The 18553-nt window shown below is 45.5% G+C and overlaps 2 protein-coding genes across 2 annotated transcripts in view; one reads left to right on the top strand and one right to left on the bottom strand.

Annotated features, from left to right (window-relative positions):
* Nucleotides 1-4987: 4987 nt before the first annotated feature.
* Nucleotides 4988-12058, top strand: pax9 (paired box 9; the record flags this gene model as incomplete). Its single annotated transcript, XM_084438928.1, has 4 exons — nt 4988-4991; nt 5462-6091; nt 8132-8271; nt 11804-12058. 4 exons carry the CDS (start codon nt 4988-4990, stop codon nt 12056-12058), a joined length of 1029 nt encoding a protein of 342 aa, XP_084295054.1.
* A 3950-nt stretch (nt 12059-16008) lies between these two features.
* slc25a21 (solute carrier family 25 member 21) overlaps nt 16009-18553 on the bottom strand; it is a 92778-nt gene continuing 90233 nt past the window's right edge. Inside the window, exons 10-11 of the mRNA XM_084438848.1 lie at nt 16974-17026; nt 16009-16836 (exon numbers count right to left, since the gene is read on the bottom strand). Coding sequence (XP_084294974.1) covers nt 16775-16836; nt 16974-17026 — 115 coding nt within the window. The 3' untranslated portion in view covers nt 16009-16774. The remainder of the gene's footprint in view (nt 16837-16973; nt 17027-18553) is intronic.

Genomic DNA, 18553 nt, shown 5'->3' with positions numbered 1-18553 from the left:
CAAGGTACATCGTAAATCGCCCTTACGATGTACCTTCCGAAGATACATCGTTAGTCTACCTTGGAGCCGAAGCGCTGTTTCCCAGAGCCTTCTTAGCCAAGGTATACCACAGCCAAGGGATACGTTACGAAGGGCGGTCTGAACCCATCGTTAGTGTACCTTGGCGATGCGCTCCGTTCATCCCGTCATAGTATTAGCGCGATTCGAGCTAAATGACACTTTTAAAAAGGAGAGTTGCAATACAGCGCACATCTATCTATCCTACCTGCGCGATTCACATAGTGTACACAAAATACAATTAACTTGAATGATGAAAATAATGTCAGCCTACAGAACACATCATGGGAATGTTGTTTTTAAAACTTTTATTGAGCCAAGCAACATATACGGACTATCCATAGCCTAATATAATCCACTTTGTGAACAACAACAACATTTTCTTATGTAAAGGGATAATTTGATGACATGACTTTTCTGTCTGTCTTTATATATTGTCAGACAGATATCCTGACGAATTGATTAATCCAATGAGGCCATCTAGATGAATAGTCAAATATCCTCACACACGCTCCAGAATATTGTAGAAAGCCTTCCCAGAACAGTGGAGGCTGTTATAGCTGCACAGGGGGGACCAACTCCATATGATGCCTATTCATTTAGAATGGGATGTCATGAAAGTTGTAATGTGTAGGTGGCCCAATACTGTTGTCCTTATAGTGAACTTTGCTAACAGATTCACAGTATTTAGTGATCTTACAAATGCTGTTTGTTATATTGTGTGCCTTCTCCAAAACCTCTACTGTTGTAATGTGGCAAGAAACAACAAATATACAGGATAAAGGGAACTTGTTTAATATTGGTTGGGAAAAAACATGGGCAGGTTTGTTCTTCAGACCTTTGTCCTGTAACAGGCTGTCTTTTTCAGGGGTGGGGTTGTTAGACCCATGCCCAACCCCCAACCTGGAGGGCCAGTTGTTGCTTTTCGTCTGGCCTCTACCCTGAACCTGCCCGGCATGGTTGAACCTGCTGGGGGGTGACCCCCCACCAATATAGCCTTCATGGTCATGGAGGCACACAAGCCTTCCCACCACGACAAGGTAGCAACACGTAGGAAGGATGAGTGGTGTGGTGAGTGTATGTAGTGTGTGTGCGCAGTGTACTGTAGTGGGTGGGCAGTGTGTGGTAAGTGTATGTAGTGTGTGTGGTGAGTGTGTGCAGTGTGTGTGGTAAGTGTATGTAGTGTGTGTGGTGAGTGTGTGTAGTGTGTGTGGTAAGTGTATGTAGTGTGTGCAGTGTGTGTTTTAAGTGTATGTAGTGTGTGTGGTGAGTGTGTGCAGTGTGTCTCAGGCATCTGCATCATCTGCAAGGGAGGAAAATTCAATTAGCGACATTGAATGGAATGCATGCAGAGTGGGAAAAGACAGAGTATACAAAATATACACTTGGCCTACCTGGAGTTGGCAGAATGATGGGCACTGATATGGAGGGCCACACAAACTGTGCCTCCGCTAGGGCCTGCTGCCTGTTCTGGAGGTCCAGCCTCTCACGCTGCACACCCAGCCTCTGCCTCCCCACCTCCAGGAGCTCCTCGCTGCAGTCGCACCTCGCATCCGTAGTGTTCAGCTGCCTCTCACGTTGGGAGGGGGGGGGACGTCATGGGGTGTGTGGGGGGAGAGCGTGTCGACGGGGTGGAGCAGTCTGACTGCGCTGGGGTCTCCTCTCCAGAGGACTGGGAGGCTTGGGGTGATTCAGCTGAGGGCTGGATGTTGGAGGGGCCCTCTCCAGACTCCAAATCAAGGCCACCAGTGATGCCTTGGGAGGCTGTGAGGCCGATGATCGATAGGGCCTTCTCCTCCTCCGGGGTGAGGGAAGGCACGGTGCTCTGCCTCTCGGCGCACTGCCGCCCCCCGCTTTTGGCCTGACTGGCGAAGTCCTGCCATTTCTTGCTGACGACTGTCCACTCCCTGGGTGGCCCAGGAGTGGAAGCAGCCATCCGCGCTGCAATGCGGATGTCTGTTAACTACGCATACTGTGTGTGTGTGTGTGTGTGTGTGTGTGTGTAGGAACTACAGCGTGGTGACCGTGTTGTGTGTGTGTGTGTGTGTACGCATACAGCCTTCTTCAATGGGCTATATGCACAACTCCAGTAGGCTACTTCCTGAAATTAGACATGCTTCTTTATTTCCTGTCTTACACTATTGGATGAAATGATTATTCAGGAATTCCTGAATAATCATTTCATCCAAAGTGTAGGACAGGAAATAGAGAAGCATGTCTAATTTCAGGAAGTAGCCTACTGGAGTTGTGCATAGGCCCTACTGGTAGCCGCCAAACAGGACGGCCTTCGGCTGCTCCACCTCGTCCAGCATGATCACTAGTTATTCTTTGGTGAACGCTATCACACGCTTCCTCTTCATATCTGCCATGTCGCTCAATATGTGCAGTTACCCTTGTTTTTTTTATAGGCCACATGCGCCAACACCGGTGCCTGATAGATTAAATTAGTCATCGTATCCACGTGAATTCTAATGTGGGAATGCTACTGCCACAGAGGCAATTTATATGGGCATTATACCTTTGTTTGTATGATAACTAAATCAGTGGTCATTTTGCTATCATCATTGCCTATCATCATTAAAGTATTTTTTCCTGGCCTTTCAAGACATCCTCGACGGGGCGTATATGTCCCAATCCGATTCATGCTCTTTCTTGGATATTTTATTTGATGTAATGTAATTTAATGTATGAATTGGGACTATCACGAGGTCTCGCTTTGACTCTTAAATACATTAGCAGATGAGCTTTCGGTGGATTAGCTTCCTTTTTGGTAATATTTAGACTGAAATCAAATAATTAAGACAGCACGTATTATATTGGCACGTCATTTCTGTGACTTTACGAATGGCCATCGATGTGTGCGGCATCGATTAATTCTTTTTTCAGCACCGCGCCCAGGGACAGCTCCTCTAACGATGTATCTTGGGATGGACCTAACGATGTATCTTCACGCGCACGCTAAGGGATAGTCTGGGAAACACTCGTAGGAAACTCTGTCATTTCGCCAAGGTATACCTTGGGAAGCGTGGTAGTGCGGAGAAATTCGGCAAATCTGGGAAACGCGGCCCTGGTCCCTTGGACGTGACCGTTTGTTATTTCAGCCATCAGAAGCACCTCAATGGAAACAAGTCGAGCACGTTTTCCAATGGTAAACATTATCCTTAACGCATTAGTGGCTGGGGAGCGGGGGCCGGGGGGATCGCCATCACAGATATAAGGAACACCCATCGAGCGGCAGAACGCGACGTGCAGGGGTAGGCTACGTGTTAGGTATGCGCGACATGCAGAGAGTTCAATGTCAAAACGGTTTTCTTTTTGTTTCTGTGTCAAAAATTGAGGCCCGGGTGTACTGAAAAATAGACGGAGCACCCTCCTACAAACGGAAAGGTTGCGCTGAAAGTTAAGCAACTGTTTACATAGTGTTGATCCCCAATACTATATATCTAATATGGCGTGCAAACGAAGCTTACTGTTACTTGACCATTTGCTACAAGAGAGAGGGAGAACGAGAACACGCCACGAACCAAACTTGAAGAGTTTGCTCAACTTTAAGGTCTCGTGTAAACAGGAAACAAAGACTCCGATTACTTGCGGGTATAGAGCGTCTGGCCTGTCAAATAAATGAAATATATGTAAGGGAAGCTATTCATGCTAAGTGAATACCTGCACATGACACACAAACAATACGAAAACGGCTACGTGCATTGTTTTTTAACTGTTGATCAATTATGTAAGTCATTACCTTGAGATTAAGAAAACGTGTAGGCCTATGTGTGTGTAGCCTATAATGTAATTTGAAAAACGTTACACACACACACACTATATATAGGCCTATATATAGGCTAGCCTATATATATATAGCCTATATATATATTATAATAAGGTTTAAAAATATTGGCTATAATGAATTCGCGCTCTCATGGTCTCCCGTTCTAAGATGGCCTTTTCGATATCTAAACATCTGAGGAGATGGTCATACATTCCATTACCTATGACCTGCAACTGGCTACAATCTCGATTTTATATAAATAGCCTATATTATTTACAAATACATAGCCTATAGCTACTGTGAAATTAGGATATTCTTTCTTTCGCTTGATGTAATGATTAGCTTTTTTAAAGAGAGATTAATAGGCTAACCCATTCATAACCAAATCAACAGGTTTCGCAGAGGAAGCAACATTGTATAAAACAACGGACAAATAGCCACCTCGGACCCTAGGCCTGTCTTTAAGCTTGCATGTTTTAGTTTGTTTTGATGAACATCTGTCAAATCTCAATTCATAGGACTCCGAGAGAGCTCGATCTTTGACATTTGATGGTCTCATTTGGACAAAAAAAGAATGTAGGCTACATTGGGTCTAAATATATTGTATGTTCATCATTCCATACTGGTCAGCAACACACTACTTCTGCCATTGAAATGAGTTGATTTTTGTATTGATTATAATTACATTTCTGTGAGATGTCGTTCCATGATTCTGAATGAGTTAATATTGTAGTCAACTTACCATTTTTGTGTAGGCTATAACAATTGTAGCCTAATTCATGGTGGTATAACCCGGTCTTTCGTTCCGATGGAAGAGGGGGAAGCCTAGCTAAACTTCACATGTCATGTCAAAGTTTCAGACCAATAGGGAAGGAGCTCTATACAACGCCCGGATCCGATTGGTGGGCTGAGTTTCACAGAGGAGAAGAGTTTTGGAAGTCCGGCCCATGAATTCTCCAGATTGAAATGTAAGCCTGTCTCCACTGCCATCAGGAAACAGAACGCGAATTTGTCCTTCTCGTTACTATCGTTATCGCACCCGTAGCTCAGGAGAGGGTTTCTTGTCCCTTTACAGACGTTTAGACACCCGCGAAACTGGACTCGGAACTGGACGGACGGCGTAACTCCGAGATCGCTATAATATTTTGTGGACTTAACACAATGGGTAAGATCATTACGATTTGCGTGTCAATGATGGGGTAGACAGTCTGCTATGCACATCTGGCATAGGGATAAATTGTAACTGTAATATATTAAACTGAATTAGTTCTAGCCTACTGTTTCCAATGCTAAGCATACAAATTAAGAAAATCTATTTTATATTTTCGCCCACTTATGATAGTCATGGATTGTGCTTCACAAACGAATAGGCGAGGGTGTTTTATGAGCCAGGGAAAACATGGTGGTGGGCCACGTTTTCTGCTAATTTAGGACACCTACACCGCAGCTTCGGGATATCAGGATAAAATCATTACTAAGACATGTAGCCTATCATGTAGGTAGTATTACAATTTATTACAGACCACAGAGTAGGGTGTCCAAATGCTAGACTACAGACATGATAGACATTCGAAACAGGGCCTTTAAGTAATTGTGTTTAATTTTGTTGTCTTTCTACTTGTTTTGTGATACCAGAGCCAGCCTTTGGGGAGGTGAACCAGCTAGGTGGTGTTTTTGTCAACGGCAGACCACTACCCAATGCCATCCGGCTCCGGATTGTAGAGCTTGCCCAGCTGGGCATCAGGCCTTGCGACATAAGCAGACAGCTTCGGGTATCCCACGGCTGTGTCAGCAAGATTCTGGCTCGATACAACGAGACTGGCTCCATACTACCGGGAGCAATCGGGGGCAGCAAGCCTCGGGTCACCACGCCTACCGTGGTCAAGCACATACGGACATACAAGCAGAGAGATCCTGGCATTTTCGCTTGGGAGATTCGGGACAGGCTACTGGCTGACGGCGTCTGCGACAAATTCAATCTACCATCTGTCAGCTCCATCAGTCGGATCCTCCGCAACAAGATTGGGAATCTGTCCCAGCAGAACCAGTACGAGTCGAGCAAGCAAGCGCCACACCCACCACAACCTACGTTGCCATACAACCACTTATACTCATACCCAAGTCCCATCGCAGCAACTGGGACAAAAGTACCAACTCCCCCTGGCATGCCCACCCTTCCCGGACACATGGCAATGCACAGGATATGGCCCTCTTCGCATTCCGTCACAGATATTCTGGGGATTCGATCAATAACAGAGCAACAAAGTAAGCACTATGTTTCTTATGGGTGGGCGAAATGCACCGACCAATAAATCAAGATCAGATTCGAGGGTTATTTGCGCAGTGTGCGCGCGCATGTGTGAGAGACTGTGTGTGGTGTGTGTAGGCGCGTGCGTGTGTGAGAGCGTGTATCTGACAAGTGGGCCTAGAGACTAGGCTATATTTGCGCAGGGTTCAAGATCATTACAAAATGTGACGAGTACAGAGCGGTGTTCAAATGGAGCGAGGCATGAACAAAACTGGCTTTCCATGTGATTTGTGATTTTGAAACTAAAGGGTGCGTTCTGGTTCAAACAGTGGCATTAAAACCGATGGCTCTGGGCTTGCAGTTATAATTAAGGAGCGGATGTGGAATATTAGTGGGATAACGAAGGGAAGGCGCAGCGGTGAGGAGATGAACTGAAATCAAAATGAGGTGTTCAAAGCTTGCCATGTCTAGCAGCCAGACATTTTGTTCTCACCTCTTCTCAAAACAGTCCTATAGCCCCCCGAGTTCTAGACAGTTTCATGCGCTTTTATGCCAGGTTTTATGCCTTCAACTACGTTGTTGTAGGCTATGTTCTTCTGCGTATTTGTTTTCACATAGGCCTAACTGTATTGGAAACGGTGAAATATGATCCACCATAAGTCATTATTAACGATCTAGTTGTTGTGAATTCAACTTTTAGTACGTAGCTTTTGGAAGCCAGGAATAAGCTGTCAGTTGATCATCTGCGCCTCTGTCAGAATGAGCTTCACCCGTACCACAGAGCAGAAAAATGTCCTCTCTCCTCCGGTCCGTATTAACTCAGACAATCTAAACAACAAGGCCTCGTCTCTCAAATGCAACGCAGATATTCATGCAGAACAAGAAATAATCGGGGTGGAATGTGTTCTCATTCTCAAAGGCTGCCTCCATAAACAATGTATGCATTTCAAAATTATTAACAGATGTTTGCGGCAGGTTTTGAGAGCCGAAATAAGTATAATGTATAAGTATAATGTAGGCTGCAGTCATGACGTGAGGCCTTTCAGCGCCTTTCACTTCACCAGCCTGGTTTTCACTACAGAATCCCATGCAATGATATATGACTGCATTTATAGTCAAGTCTTGAATTCAGTTTGAGAATAATAATATTATTCAGCATGAGTATGCTACACCGATCCAAGACGCAAAGAGCCACTAGACCTTTATGACCTTGCGTTTCAATTCTGGGGTTATGTTTTCAGCACTGTTTCTTCGATGGCCTCACACGCAGGCTGTAATGCAACACGCTCGACCGCAAGAAAATGCATTGTAGGCCTCAGATGCAATATTGTAGAGCAAACTGCTAATATGTTACAGCTTGTCAAAGAAAAAATCAACAGGCATACAATAAGCACAAAGTAGCCTATAACCTTATTCTGCAACACAAAGAATACAATAGATTCCGAAGTAAAAACAGTGAAAATCAGTTCAAAGAATGAGATTAGAAAATAATTCTCGACTCAATGGCCTTCTCAAGTTACAACACCGGTGGGCTTTCTTCTCCAATCCTAAACGTTGGGAAGCGTGTATAGTATAATATCCATCAAGAACAAAACGGGAAACGGTTAAAGTAAATCTAATTTGTCCCCACAGGAAGGCAGTTGGTGGGCTATGTGCCTGGCCATTACTCGAAAGAATCATCTTACTGCATTCCATTTTACATTGAGCTTAAGTTTGATCCGTGGCATAGGCTGCACCACACACACACACACACACACACACACACACACACACACACACACACACACACACACACACACACACACACACACACACGAGGGCTCAGGCTGGGATGAAACGGTCCCATTGCAAAAATATGTTTATAATTCACATTACAAAGGAAAACTTCATACTCTCCTGAGTGTTTCCAAGTCTATTTTATTCAGTTTTATATGACAATAGACAACCTTTTGTTGAGGCCTTGGTGTAAACCTGTGTAAGCTTAATGCATGGGAGTGGTAGCGTCTCTTGTCCTCTCTGTCCTCTCTCTTTCTCCTCTCTCTCTGTTTTGCCCCCAGTTAGTGACAGTCCGCCCTATTCCAGCGCCAAACTAGAAGAATGGAGCGCTATAAACAGGACTAACTTTCCCCCAGCAAGCTCTCCAATAGTCAATGGCTTGGATAAACAGCATTTAGAACGTGAAGCAAAATACACACAGTTAAAAGGATACTTCTCCTTTAAAAAAAATGAATCCCCGTTTTAAATTAATCTTGAAGTATGAGCACTGCATCGTTCGACTGCAATGCCTCGCGCTTAAAGCAAATTATAATAAGTCTGTCTCTATACCGAGAGTGGACGGTTGTGCAGAAAGGCATTGACACTCTCACACTCACCCTTGCTCGTGTCTGGATGCATGCACTAGCAACTCAGACCACTTTCTTGTGATTCTATTGTCACCATGGGCGCATGCAACAATAATTATTTGCGTGACGAGAAAGATTGAACCATAGAATTGGATTACTTAATTTTTTCGCATCAGGAATTTAGGGATCAGCATTTATTTACCCACCAACTATTAGCCTACTGTTTCAAGATATGTAGCTTGATGTGTTAGCATATATTCTGCAGCAAGGGATATTCTCGATATTATTAGCCTGGCTATAGCCTACTGAACAGTCTGAATACATCCAACTTACCTTATAACGTTTAAAGTTATATGAAAAAAGACATGATAGGCCCTACAGCGTGACAATAAGCTAAGTAGGTGACACTACAATAGTTTGCATTTAATTGAGTGTGCATCCGTGCTGTGAAGAGCGCTATATAAATAAAGCTTACTTACTTACTAATTGCACTTAACCTTAAACCTTAAAAGTTCTTAAAAAAACGTCCCTATGTTTTTGTAAGCCCTAAATATATTGATCTTGATCTTATTGATTGTCAGACCAGTTCCTAACTATTTATTTTATTTAACCATTGTTTAACCAGGTTTGTCCCATTGAGATCAAAGATCTCTTTTGCAAGGGAGACCTGGCCAAGAGAGGGAGCATATACAGTTTCATAGACACAAATATAGGTCCTATAACATACAGATTAAAAACAAAAACCCAACTAAACCCAAATGGCATGCTTTTAAAGATAAATATAGGCCTAAATAAATAACTGATTATTTGATTTAAAATGGTTATTGGCATTTTCTTTGATGCTCACATTTTGGATAATGTAGTTTCATAATATTTCCATACAGATTGAATTAATTAACTTAAAACAATAACCTCAAAGTCCTAAAATAGTCCTATTAGTTTGATAGATTTATGGTCGTAGCCAGCAGTGCTTTATCATTTAAACTCTATAAGTTAAAACATGCACAAAAAAAAAATCTGTGTTAGGGCGAGCCATTTACCAGAGGTTTATTGTCAGCGATGTGTGATATGAAGGAGCTTGTGCCTGGTAGAGAGGACGAGCCTGTGGTGGAGAGAACGTGAGGGGGATGGGGCATGTTCAGTAAGATACAAAGTCAGGAGGGAAGCATAATAACATGATATATGACAGAGGCACGCGATCTATTTAAAGCTAAAGGCAAAACCAATACAGCAATGCCAAACACGTTTTGCTATAGGGAAGACGAACGTATCGCTTATTGTGAAGTGAATGAGCTTGGAATGATATGGATATTTTTGACTGACTCTGGAGTGCATGTTGATGATTTACAAAAGACAATTAGCTATATTCTCGGGTGAATATTGGCCCTAGTCGTATTACTGAGACGTCTGATTTATTATTGAGACCTCAAATCATACAGTGACATGTGGCCTACTAAAGAAACGACTATTGACAAGTGGTGATTTAGGGGTTTACTTGCTCCATTCACGACTCTTGGTGGTATAGACAACTAGCCCATCTTAGCATTTCACTCGGAAGCACATTAGGCCTAGTCTAATTTTAATTTATTTAGAGGCAGGCATGGGTCTCTACAGGGTTCTATTTTTAATACAGATTTCAAGGTAAATTCAATAGTTTTACGTTTTTCTCCGTGCAGTGGCCTATACTGATAGCTTAAATCCTTTCAATTTCCGCTAATGATGGGGGCTCAAACTATATTTCATACACACCCGAACTCCTGGGGACTTTTGAGCAGTGTGGTGCAGGTCAATTCTTCTGATAGCCTAGGCTAGCATCCAGGTTTCAACGAGGTGCGTTTTCAATTGTTCAGACAGAAATACAGCTAGCCTACATATAGATAGGTATATGTAGGCTATATCATATAAAAGAATAGGCAAACGATGACATTCGCTTTCAAAATAGATATGCGATATAAATGCTTTTGTGGCCAATGAATAATCATAGGAATCCAATGTATGCGCCGATGAGGGAGGCCTATCACTCTGTAGAAGAAGAATTGGATCATTATATTTCGATTTAAGGTGAAGGCACGCACATACATAAACAGAGCCGGCGGACCGGATCTGATAAATGCGTTTCTTCCGTTTCTGTTCTGAATGGAATTGTTCTATTCGACAAAGGCTGGCACATTTCGTATTGGTAACAAATCACTAAAAAATATACATAAATAGGCCTACGAATCCCGCATTTGAAGTGTTTAGGCTACATTATAGGCCTACAGGCTAACATGCAGTAGTCCTGAGTTTCCCAGACCCATATTAAAGATCGAACCTATAGCCTACACACTAGAGGATATTTGTGAATGTGTGTGAATTAGCCTACATGCCTATTCTGATAGGCCTATATGCCCTTGTCCGGTGGAGCTAAATATAACTTAACATTAATACGATTATCAATTAGCCTATAATAATTAACAGTTACAAGAAAAATATTTGTGATGTCAATGACAGCGAACGAAAATTGATCGATGCTCATAAATGCTGGTCCAGAACATTTAATTATTTGTGAGTTTTCCCCTCTCTGATCCGCGACGCCTCTCATTTAGTCTCTTGAAACTAGGCCTAATGCTTTGTTCGAATCTATATAGGCCCATCGTGTCAATTAAAATGCTGTGTTGTTACGTGGACGGTGGACGATCCCTGTGTCCCACTCCATTCACAAGAACCCAGTAACATATGCTGAACTTTCTTAAATTATAAAGTAAATAAATAAATAAACGTTTTATTGGATACTAATATACAGGCCATTGATTTCATACAGCGGCATAGCCTAAGCAAACCATGCACTGGTCCTTATCTAGGCTCGTCTTGCTAATCAATGTTATGTGTCGCCGTTCATGTGGGTTGAGTAGCCCAGGGCTTCCCTATTCAGAGAACAACGGGGACGAGAAAGTCCCGTGCAAATAAATCACAGGAGCCAGAAGGATCTGTACTGCAGAAACTACACTGGGTATAGTCACGGACCACCCAGGGATAGGTATTCTGAATCTATCTCTTCTCTTGAAGTTCCTCAAGCTATGTTTTGTCACTCTGCCAAAAAAAACTGCTCTTGCTTAGACCCCCTCGCGTCTTTCCTTTTGCTCCTATTTTCTATCATATCATCTCCACTCTTTCTGCTTGCTGTACAAACTCTAAAATCTCATGTCCTCCATCTTGTGGTTCCCTCATCTGCCACCTCTCTCTTCATCTGACCTGATATGTCCCTGTATATCTGTTCTGTTTACCCCCGCCCCATCTCTCTCTCTGCGTCTCTCCGCTCCACTCCTCTCACCCTCCCTACCCCCAGGTTCCTCGCGCCTCCGCCCGCGTCTCACCTGGTCTCTCTCCTGTCTCTCTCCTTTGTCACAGACGCAGAGTGGCTTGCCCACAGCGAGCAGCTATGCCACAGCGCCCAGCATCCCTCCCTACCACCCTCCCACCCCAGCGTCGCCCTACATGGGGTACAGCGCCACCACGTCGGCCTATGCGACCGCTCCCACATGGCAACCGCCCAGTGGCAGTGCTCTCTCTCTCCGCAGCTGTGACGTCGCTGCCCCTCTGGCCTTCAAGAGCATGGCAGCCAGCCGAGACGCCGTCCATCCGGTCGCCACCTCGGCACTGTAGGCCGCGGGCGGGCGGACAGACGTGAGGAGGGAGAGGGAGAGAGGGGGAGCAGGGGGGATGAGACAGGCGTCTCTCCCAAAACCCCGGGGTGTCCTGTGGCAGTCCATTAACAGCCCATCCCCGGGACTCATATGAAGGACCTTCTCCAAGGACCATACCAAAGGTGCTGTTCTCCTTGATGGGAAGATCTGTACTAACCCCCGGCAAAAACCCATAATTACAATAAAGACATGAGACGTAAAGTCTTTCCATTCAAGTCTTTCCGGCAGATTCAGTCCGCCGTCCAGCAGAGCAGGATTTGCAAGACAGGTGCATTGAAGGAGGTGCACCATTCTAACGTGAACAAAGCCTCACCAAGAGCTCGCCTCTGAATTTCATGTCTGCACAGTCACTGCCTTTGACTGCGGGGAACAGGGGTACAGTAGGCTATGAATTCGCCAATAAGCAATCATAAAAAAACGTTTGCATTTACGTGTTTCAGGGTGTTTATCAATTGCTATTGTTTTTTAATGTTTGTATTTGCTTTTGTTTATGGTTTTGATAAAAGCAACAGTTTTACTGCCCATCGTTTTTTTCACTTCTCTCAAAGCGTTATCAAGACGTTCCGAGAGAAGTTTTCATAATGTTTATTTATTAGACTAAGGTACGTTGAACGAAGTGCAATGACAAAAGGGGGACATAACAGAGACTGTATGGGATTTTCAACGCACATTTAGACAAGATTGGCATTCGTCTTCATTATGTTGAAGTCCACATTATGAACGGTTAAGCTGCACAGTTCAAAACGTTGCACAATGAAATTGAATGTATCTTATTAAATTGTTTGGATGTTACCGATTGCTATTAATTGTAGCTTGTGCCCTTTTTGCATCTCAAAGAATTAGCTATGGCTGTGGTGTTATGGACAAAATTGGAAAGCTACACGAAACAACAACGGTCTCCCATGATGGGCTACACTTTAGAATGGAATGCCTCAGTTAGTGTACGCCTTGAAAAGACTAACCTAGCCGATATGCACGACTTACCGTAGGCTACCCAGCAAGGGTGAAAGAGTTAACCGGGATTCTGCTCGACAAGCAAGCATTTAACCTTTCATGATCCAAGTAGATCATTATGATCCGAGTAGCCTATGACATATGAGGTTTCGAGTCAGGGCTACCTTTAGCCTATTCACTCAGTTTAATTATAGCCTAAACCACATCCGCTAGGTCTAGACTGTGAATCGTGCTTGATACCATGATGGCCGCGTTTTAATTCTTTCAGATAACACTGTAACTATCAACAACAAACTAAACATTGGCCAAGAATAGTGGTTAAAATGTAAAATTTAAATTAGCCTACATTAATTTCACGTTGCCATGCCCCACGAGGGGAACGCCCGCGTGTGCGTAATGGGAAGGAATGTTACGCTGACGGCTGATTCGCCTCTGACAGTTTAGACGTCATAAAATAATATTTTTGAAAAACGTTTAATATATTCTATATTTATGATTATTATTGTTATTATTATTATTATTATTTATTATCAAGTTTGGTCACAGTAATTATTTAGGTATGCTTTCTTAAGTAGGTTAAATAGAAGGTAACGTATGTAGCCTATATTGCAACCTCCTCTCTGTTGTTCATAATATCTCTGATATCTCCAGTGGGTTTGGCCGTCTAACGCATTAGTGCATTTTGTGCTTGTGGCAAATTGGGTTGTACACTCACGGAGAGAGCAAGAGCTGTGTTGAATCGGCTCTGCACTCGAGAGCGACAAAAACCGAGCTATTTGACTGTGGCCTGGGAGGTCACCTGGCACCTGACCCCGTGTGTGTGCTCTCATTAAGTCCTGTGCAAACAGGGCAGCAGCAAGGGACTGAGGTTGTGGAGAGCTTTAGAAAACTTGGCAGCTCTTCCACATGGCACGATGCAGCCCCATTAATATCCATACACCAGGGGGTGGATGTTTCCCCCCTCCCCTCCTGTGTTACAGCATAAACAGTCCCTCCGTGTGACAGTGTAAACATTCCTCCCCGAGCAGGACCTGATTTGACTTGGAAAGCACTCCCCCGCATGCAGTGGTCACGGACCGTTGCTCAGGGATCGTATTGTGTTTTTTTGACCGTACGTGAACCACATCACAGGAGACAATCCCAGCCTTCACCATCAATCACTGTGGAGACAGTGGCAATAATAACCATCTCTCAGTCCATACAGACACGTGTGTGAGGTGTAAAGTACCACCACCACCACCACCTGCAATTTGGTTTCACTGCACTGTGTTCTACTACAGAAACGCTTCATGCTGCTAACCAGTCAAGCACACAGCACACTAAAGGGCCCTGTTAGGTTGCTCTGACTCACAGGAGCCAAACCAAAAATGCGGTTGGCTTAACTGACGCCAGGATTTTTGAATATGTGATCAGTGTGTTTGTAAACACGAGACATGGTTTTGTTGGCCTAATAATCTGGGCTCTCCCAGTCTAATGTAGGTCAACATCATAAGGAATGAGAGGTCTGAAGATGTCGTTTTAAAAATAGGGTGGGGGGGGGCGGGGGGGGGGCACGTGTTTCTAATTAATGATGTTGAGTCTGACTCATATGTCATATGGTTATCTTTACTTCACTCCACGCAATCAAAAAGCAGACAGGCTGCAGCCCAGTAACACTGAGCAGGGTGCACACTACTACTGGTAGACACTGCTCATGTAGGTTCATGTCCATTGGAATTTTAAAAAAAGGATGGTGACATCAGCCAGACTGTTTTCTAAACGTCTTAAAACAACAGGTTTATTGAACACGCACAGGTGAGTAAAAACCTTTAATAACGAGCCACGTCTCTCAGGGAAACGACTTCATGTCTGGGGCCTTGTCCGTGGAGGCCGTGTGCCTTCCATCTTTAATCACGGTGCAATGGTGGAACACTACCTCTTTTACTCAGAAGCATGTCTCTTAATTAATAGACTCCAAGGCTTTGATACACACATGCATTAAACCCTGCCCTGATGTCACCGGCAGGAAAAAGCGTAGGTGGAGAAAAAAAAAAGAGGCTACGTTCGTTGTATCGTGATTGGACGGCATGTCGAGAGGGCAGCCAGGCAGCGGAAAATGTGGGATCAGTCATTTGAGAGTGAGGAGTGAGGACACCACGTGGGAGAGGGGTGAGAACAGAAGGGGCCGAGGAGAGGGGGAGGGATCTGGCTACCTGGGATTGAGGCTCTTCAAAGGGGGGGGGGGGGGGGGGCGGGGGGTGTTGCCATGCAGCTCCTGCACATGTACTGTAGCATGGGCTACAAGAAGTCGAGACCCCCCCTCCATCCCACACACACTCCAAAAAAAACGTTCAACACTCCATTATGACGCAGACAGGTTGAGCGTTTACAATTCCATCCATCTGCATGTTTCAGTTGTAAGTCCATCACCACCGGCCCCCGGGCAAACCAGAAACTTTTTCTAGCAGAGAGCAACTCCCCACATTAGTGATGACTGTCAAGACCTGACTCAACTTACCTGTTGCCAACTGCCAGGTGATGAGAAGAGAGAGAGAGAGAGAGAGAGAGAGAGAGAGAGAGAGAAAGAGAGAGAGAGAACTAAGATATCTTGAATGAGGACCACCGCCCATGTTTATGTGTGAGATGGTGAGGCAGAGAGAAACTGAGTGAGCTGTAGTGTTTATTCCTCACGTAGACATTGAATTGAGCGAGCTTGTTATTTAGCAGGCTTGTTATTTTAGTCGCTGTAGCGCTGAGCTACGTTGAGGCACTGAGGGAGACTGGCGGCACACTGCAGACTAACTCGGCCTGTGTGGCTCACACGCTCTCACATAGCAGCAGGAGGAGGAAGGAGGGCTGAAAAAGTAAATAGAACACTGGTGTGTGGCTTAGTACAATGTGACCAACACACACACAAACTTAGAAGTGCTTTTATTTCATATGCTGAAGATCAGTATATAATTTTACATAGGCACTTAAAGGTGTTACATTAAAAAGACATACTCCTACCATTTAAAGCTTTCTACGTAAGACAGCAGTTAAGAAATACTGAGTAACAAGACTGACTTGTACTCTTGAATTCTTGAGGTATCAGAATCTTCAATCACAATCACAGTATCTTCAAGAGACGAGGAAGAAACGGAATCAAACAAGAAGGCCCCCGATCCCTTTTGATCCAGTCTCCCGAGAGGTACGGTAGCGCTGCGCGGTCAGCGCTGCGACACACTGCAGTAGTTTTCATTTCCATTCGCCCAACAGCTCCACGCTGTGTGTTTGGTGGTGGCGTGAGTGCGTGTGCGAGCATGTATACGTCTATAATCTGCACGTTTTGGGCGTAGGAGCACTCCTGTGGTCGCGTTGTGTGTGTGTATGTGTGATTGATGCTGTAGACATCAAAAGCCCCATGAATGATGAGTAGGTTTACATTGGCCCATGGTGTGGGCTGGGGTGGTTGGGGGGGGGGGTGTCTGACACGCGGTGAGGTTCTGTAGTGCGCGGCGGCGCGGGCGCCGTGTGTGATGTGGGCCACGGAGGACGCGGCGCGAGGACGAGAATTTATAACACTCGACGTCGAGTGAGGAGGGGGGCGGTTGGTCCGTGTGTGTTGAGCGGTTGGGCCGTGTGTGTGCGTGTGCGCGTGCTAAGGTCTATGTTACGGACTGTCTCTGTCTGGGTCAGTCCCTTGGACGTCGTTTTCGGTCGGAAGTTCCAGGTCTCTGAGGGCAGTGTGGACGTCCTGTCCTCACCAGTTCTTCTGTAGCCATTTGGACATGTATTCATAAACCAGCAGCATTACTGCTCCACCTACAGAACACACCCAGGGAGAGGAGAGGGGTACAGTGAGCGACTCCACACAAAGCTGTTCATGATCACACCCAAATGGCGGAAAGTAATAGACAAGAGTGTGAGGAATAAGATGATGTTATTAAAGAAAATGTCACCTGGTCCAAGTCTCATGATCTTGGGAACCAATCCTTTGTATAGTGCCAAGTACCTGGAGAAACGAGAGACAGTATGGATGATCTAATAAATGATTTGATTATTGCTCTTGTGCAATAAATGCATAGCAATGTCCAGAAGGATAGTTATGACTGGGGCTTGTGGCTGCCTGTCTGTCTGCTTGCCTGTCCGTCTCTCTGTTTGTTTGCCTGCCTTTGTGCCTGCCCGTCTGTCTGTCTGTCTGTCTGTCTGTCTGTCTGTCTGTCTGTCTGTCTGTCTGTCTGTCTGCCTTCCTGTCTGTCTGACTGTCTGTCTGTCTGTCTGTCTGCCTTCCTGTCTGTCTGTCTGTCTGTCTGTCTGTCTGTCTGTCTGTGTGAAGGTCGATCTGTCTGCCTTCCTGTCTGTCTGTCTGTCTGTCTGTCTGTCTGTCTGTCTGTCTGTCTGTCTGTCTGTCTTCCTGTCTGTCTGTCTGTCTGTCTGTCTGTCTGTCTGTCTGTCTGTCTGCCTGCCTGCCTGTCTGCCTGCTGCCTGTCTGTCTGCCTTCCTGTCTGTCTGCCTGTCTGTCTGCCTCCCTGCCTGTCTGTCTATCCGTCTCTCCCAGGCCAGGTACAGAGGGTCTAATGGTAGTGGGGTATACCTGCCCTGGCCTAATGCATTCAAGGTGAGGGGTTGGCTGGCCGGGGCGCCGCGCGCCACCTCCCCCCATCCCACCCCCCTAGCCCTCGCCACTGACGGCGTTAATAAGGCTCAACCCACTTCCTCCATGCCCCTCTGTCTGATTAGATTGACCCGCTGAGCGCCGCGCGGCTCGTTAGGGCCCGCTTAACGATGTCTCCCATAGGGACCACTAATTAGCTGGGACTGTGTTGTGTTAGAGCAGGGGACTGGATGTGGCGGCGGGGGCACCCTCTCTGCACCCCCTGGAAAGAGAGGCCTCCAGTCAGTGCCACTCCCACAGCAGCTACCCCCCTCCCCCTCCGCCCCCATCACCACCACCGAGGCCCCAGGCTCGCTAACGACTACCATCTCCCTAGATCCTAGATCCTAGCCTCGTCCAGCCCTACTCAGACTACCATCTCCCTAGATCCTAGATCCTAGATCCTAGCCTCGTCCAGCCCTACTCGGGGAGGGTAGTGGAGCAAATCAAGGGCTCATTTTTATTTTATTTATGAAAACATAGAATCTTCTCTTCTGACCTACCCCTTCTCTCTTCTGACCTACCCCTTCTCTCTTCTGACCTACCCCTCTTCTCTTCTGACCTACCCCTCCTCTCTTCTGACCTACCCCTCCTCTCTTCTGACCTACCCCTTCTCTCTTCTGACCTACCCCTTCTCTCTTCTGACCTACCACTCCTCTCTTCTGACCTACCCCTTCTCTCTTCTGACCTACCCCTTCTCTCTTCTGACCTACCCCTTCTCTCTTCTGACCTACCCCTTCTCTCTTCTGACCTACCCCTCCTCTCTTCTGACCTACCCCTTCTCTCTTCTGACCTACCCCTTCTCTCTTCTGACCTACCCCTCCTCTCTTCTGACCTACCCCTTCTCTCTTCTGACCTACCCCTCCTCTCTCAGATCTACCTGCC

The sequence above is a fragment of the Borostomias antarcticus genome (genome assembly GCF_949987555.1).
Source record: "Borostomias antarcticus genome assembly, chromosome: 5".
Taxonomy (NCBI): Eukaryota; Metazoa; Chordata; class Actinopteri; order Stomiiformes; family Stomiidae; genus Borostomias; species Borostomias antarcticus.
This window is presented reverse-complemented; position numbering and strand designations above follow the sequence as displayed.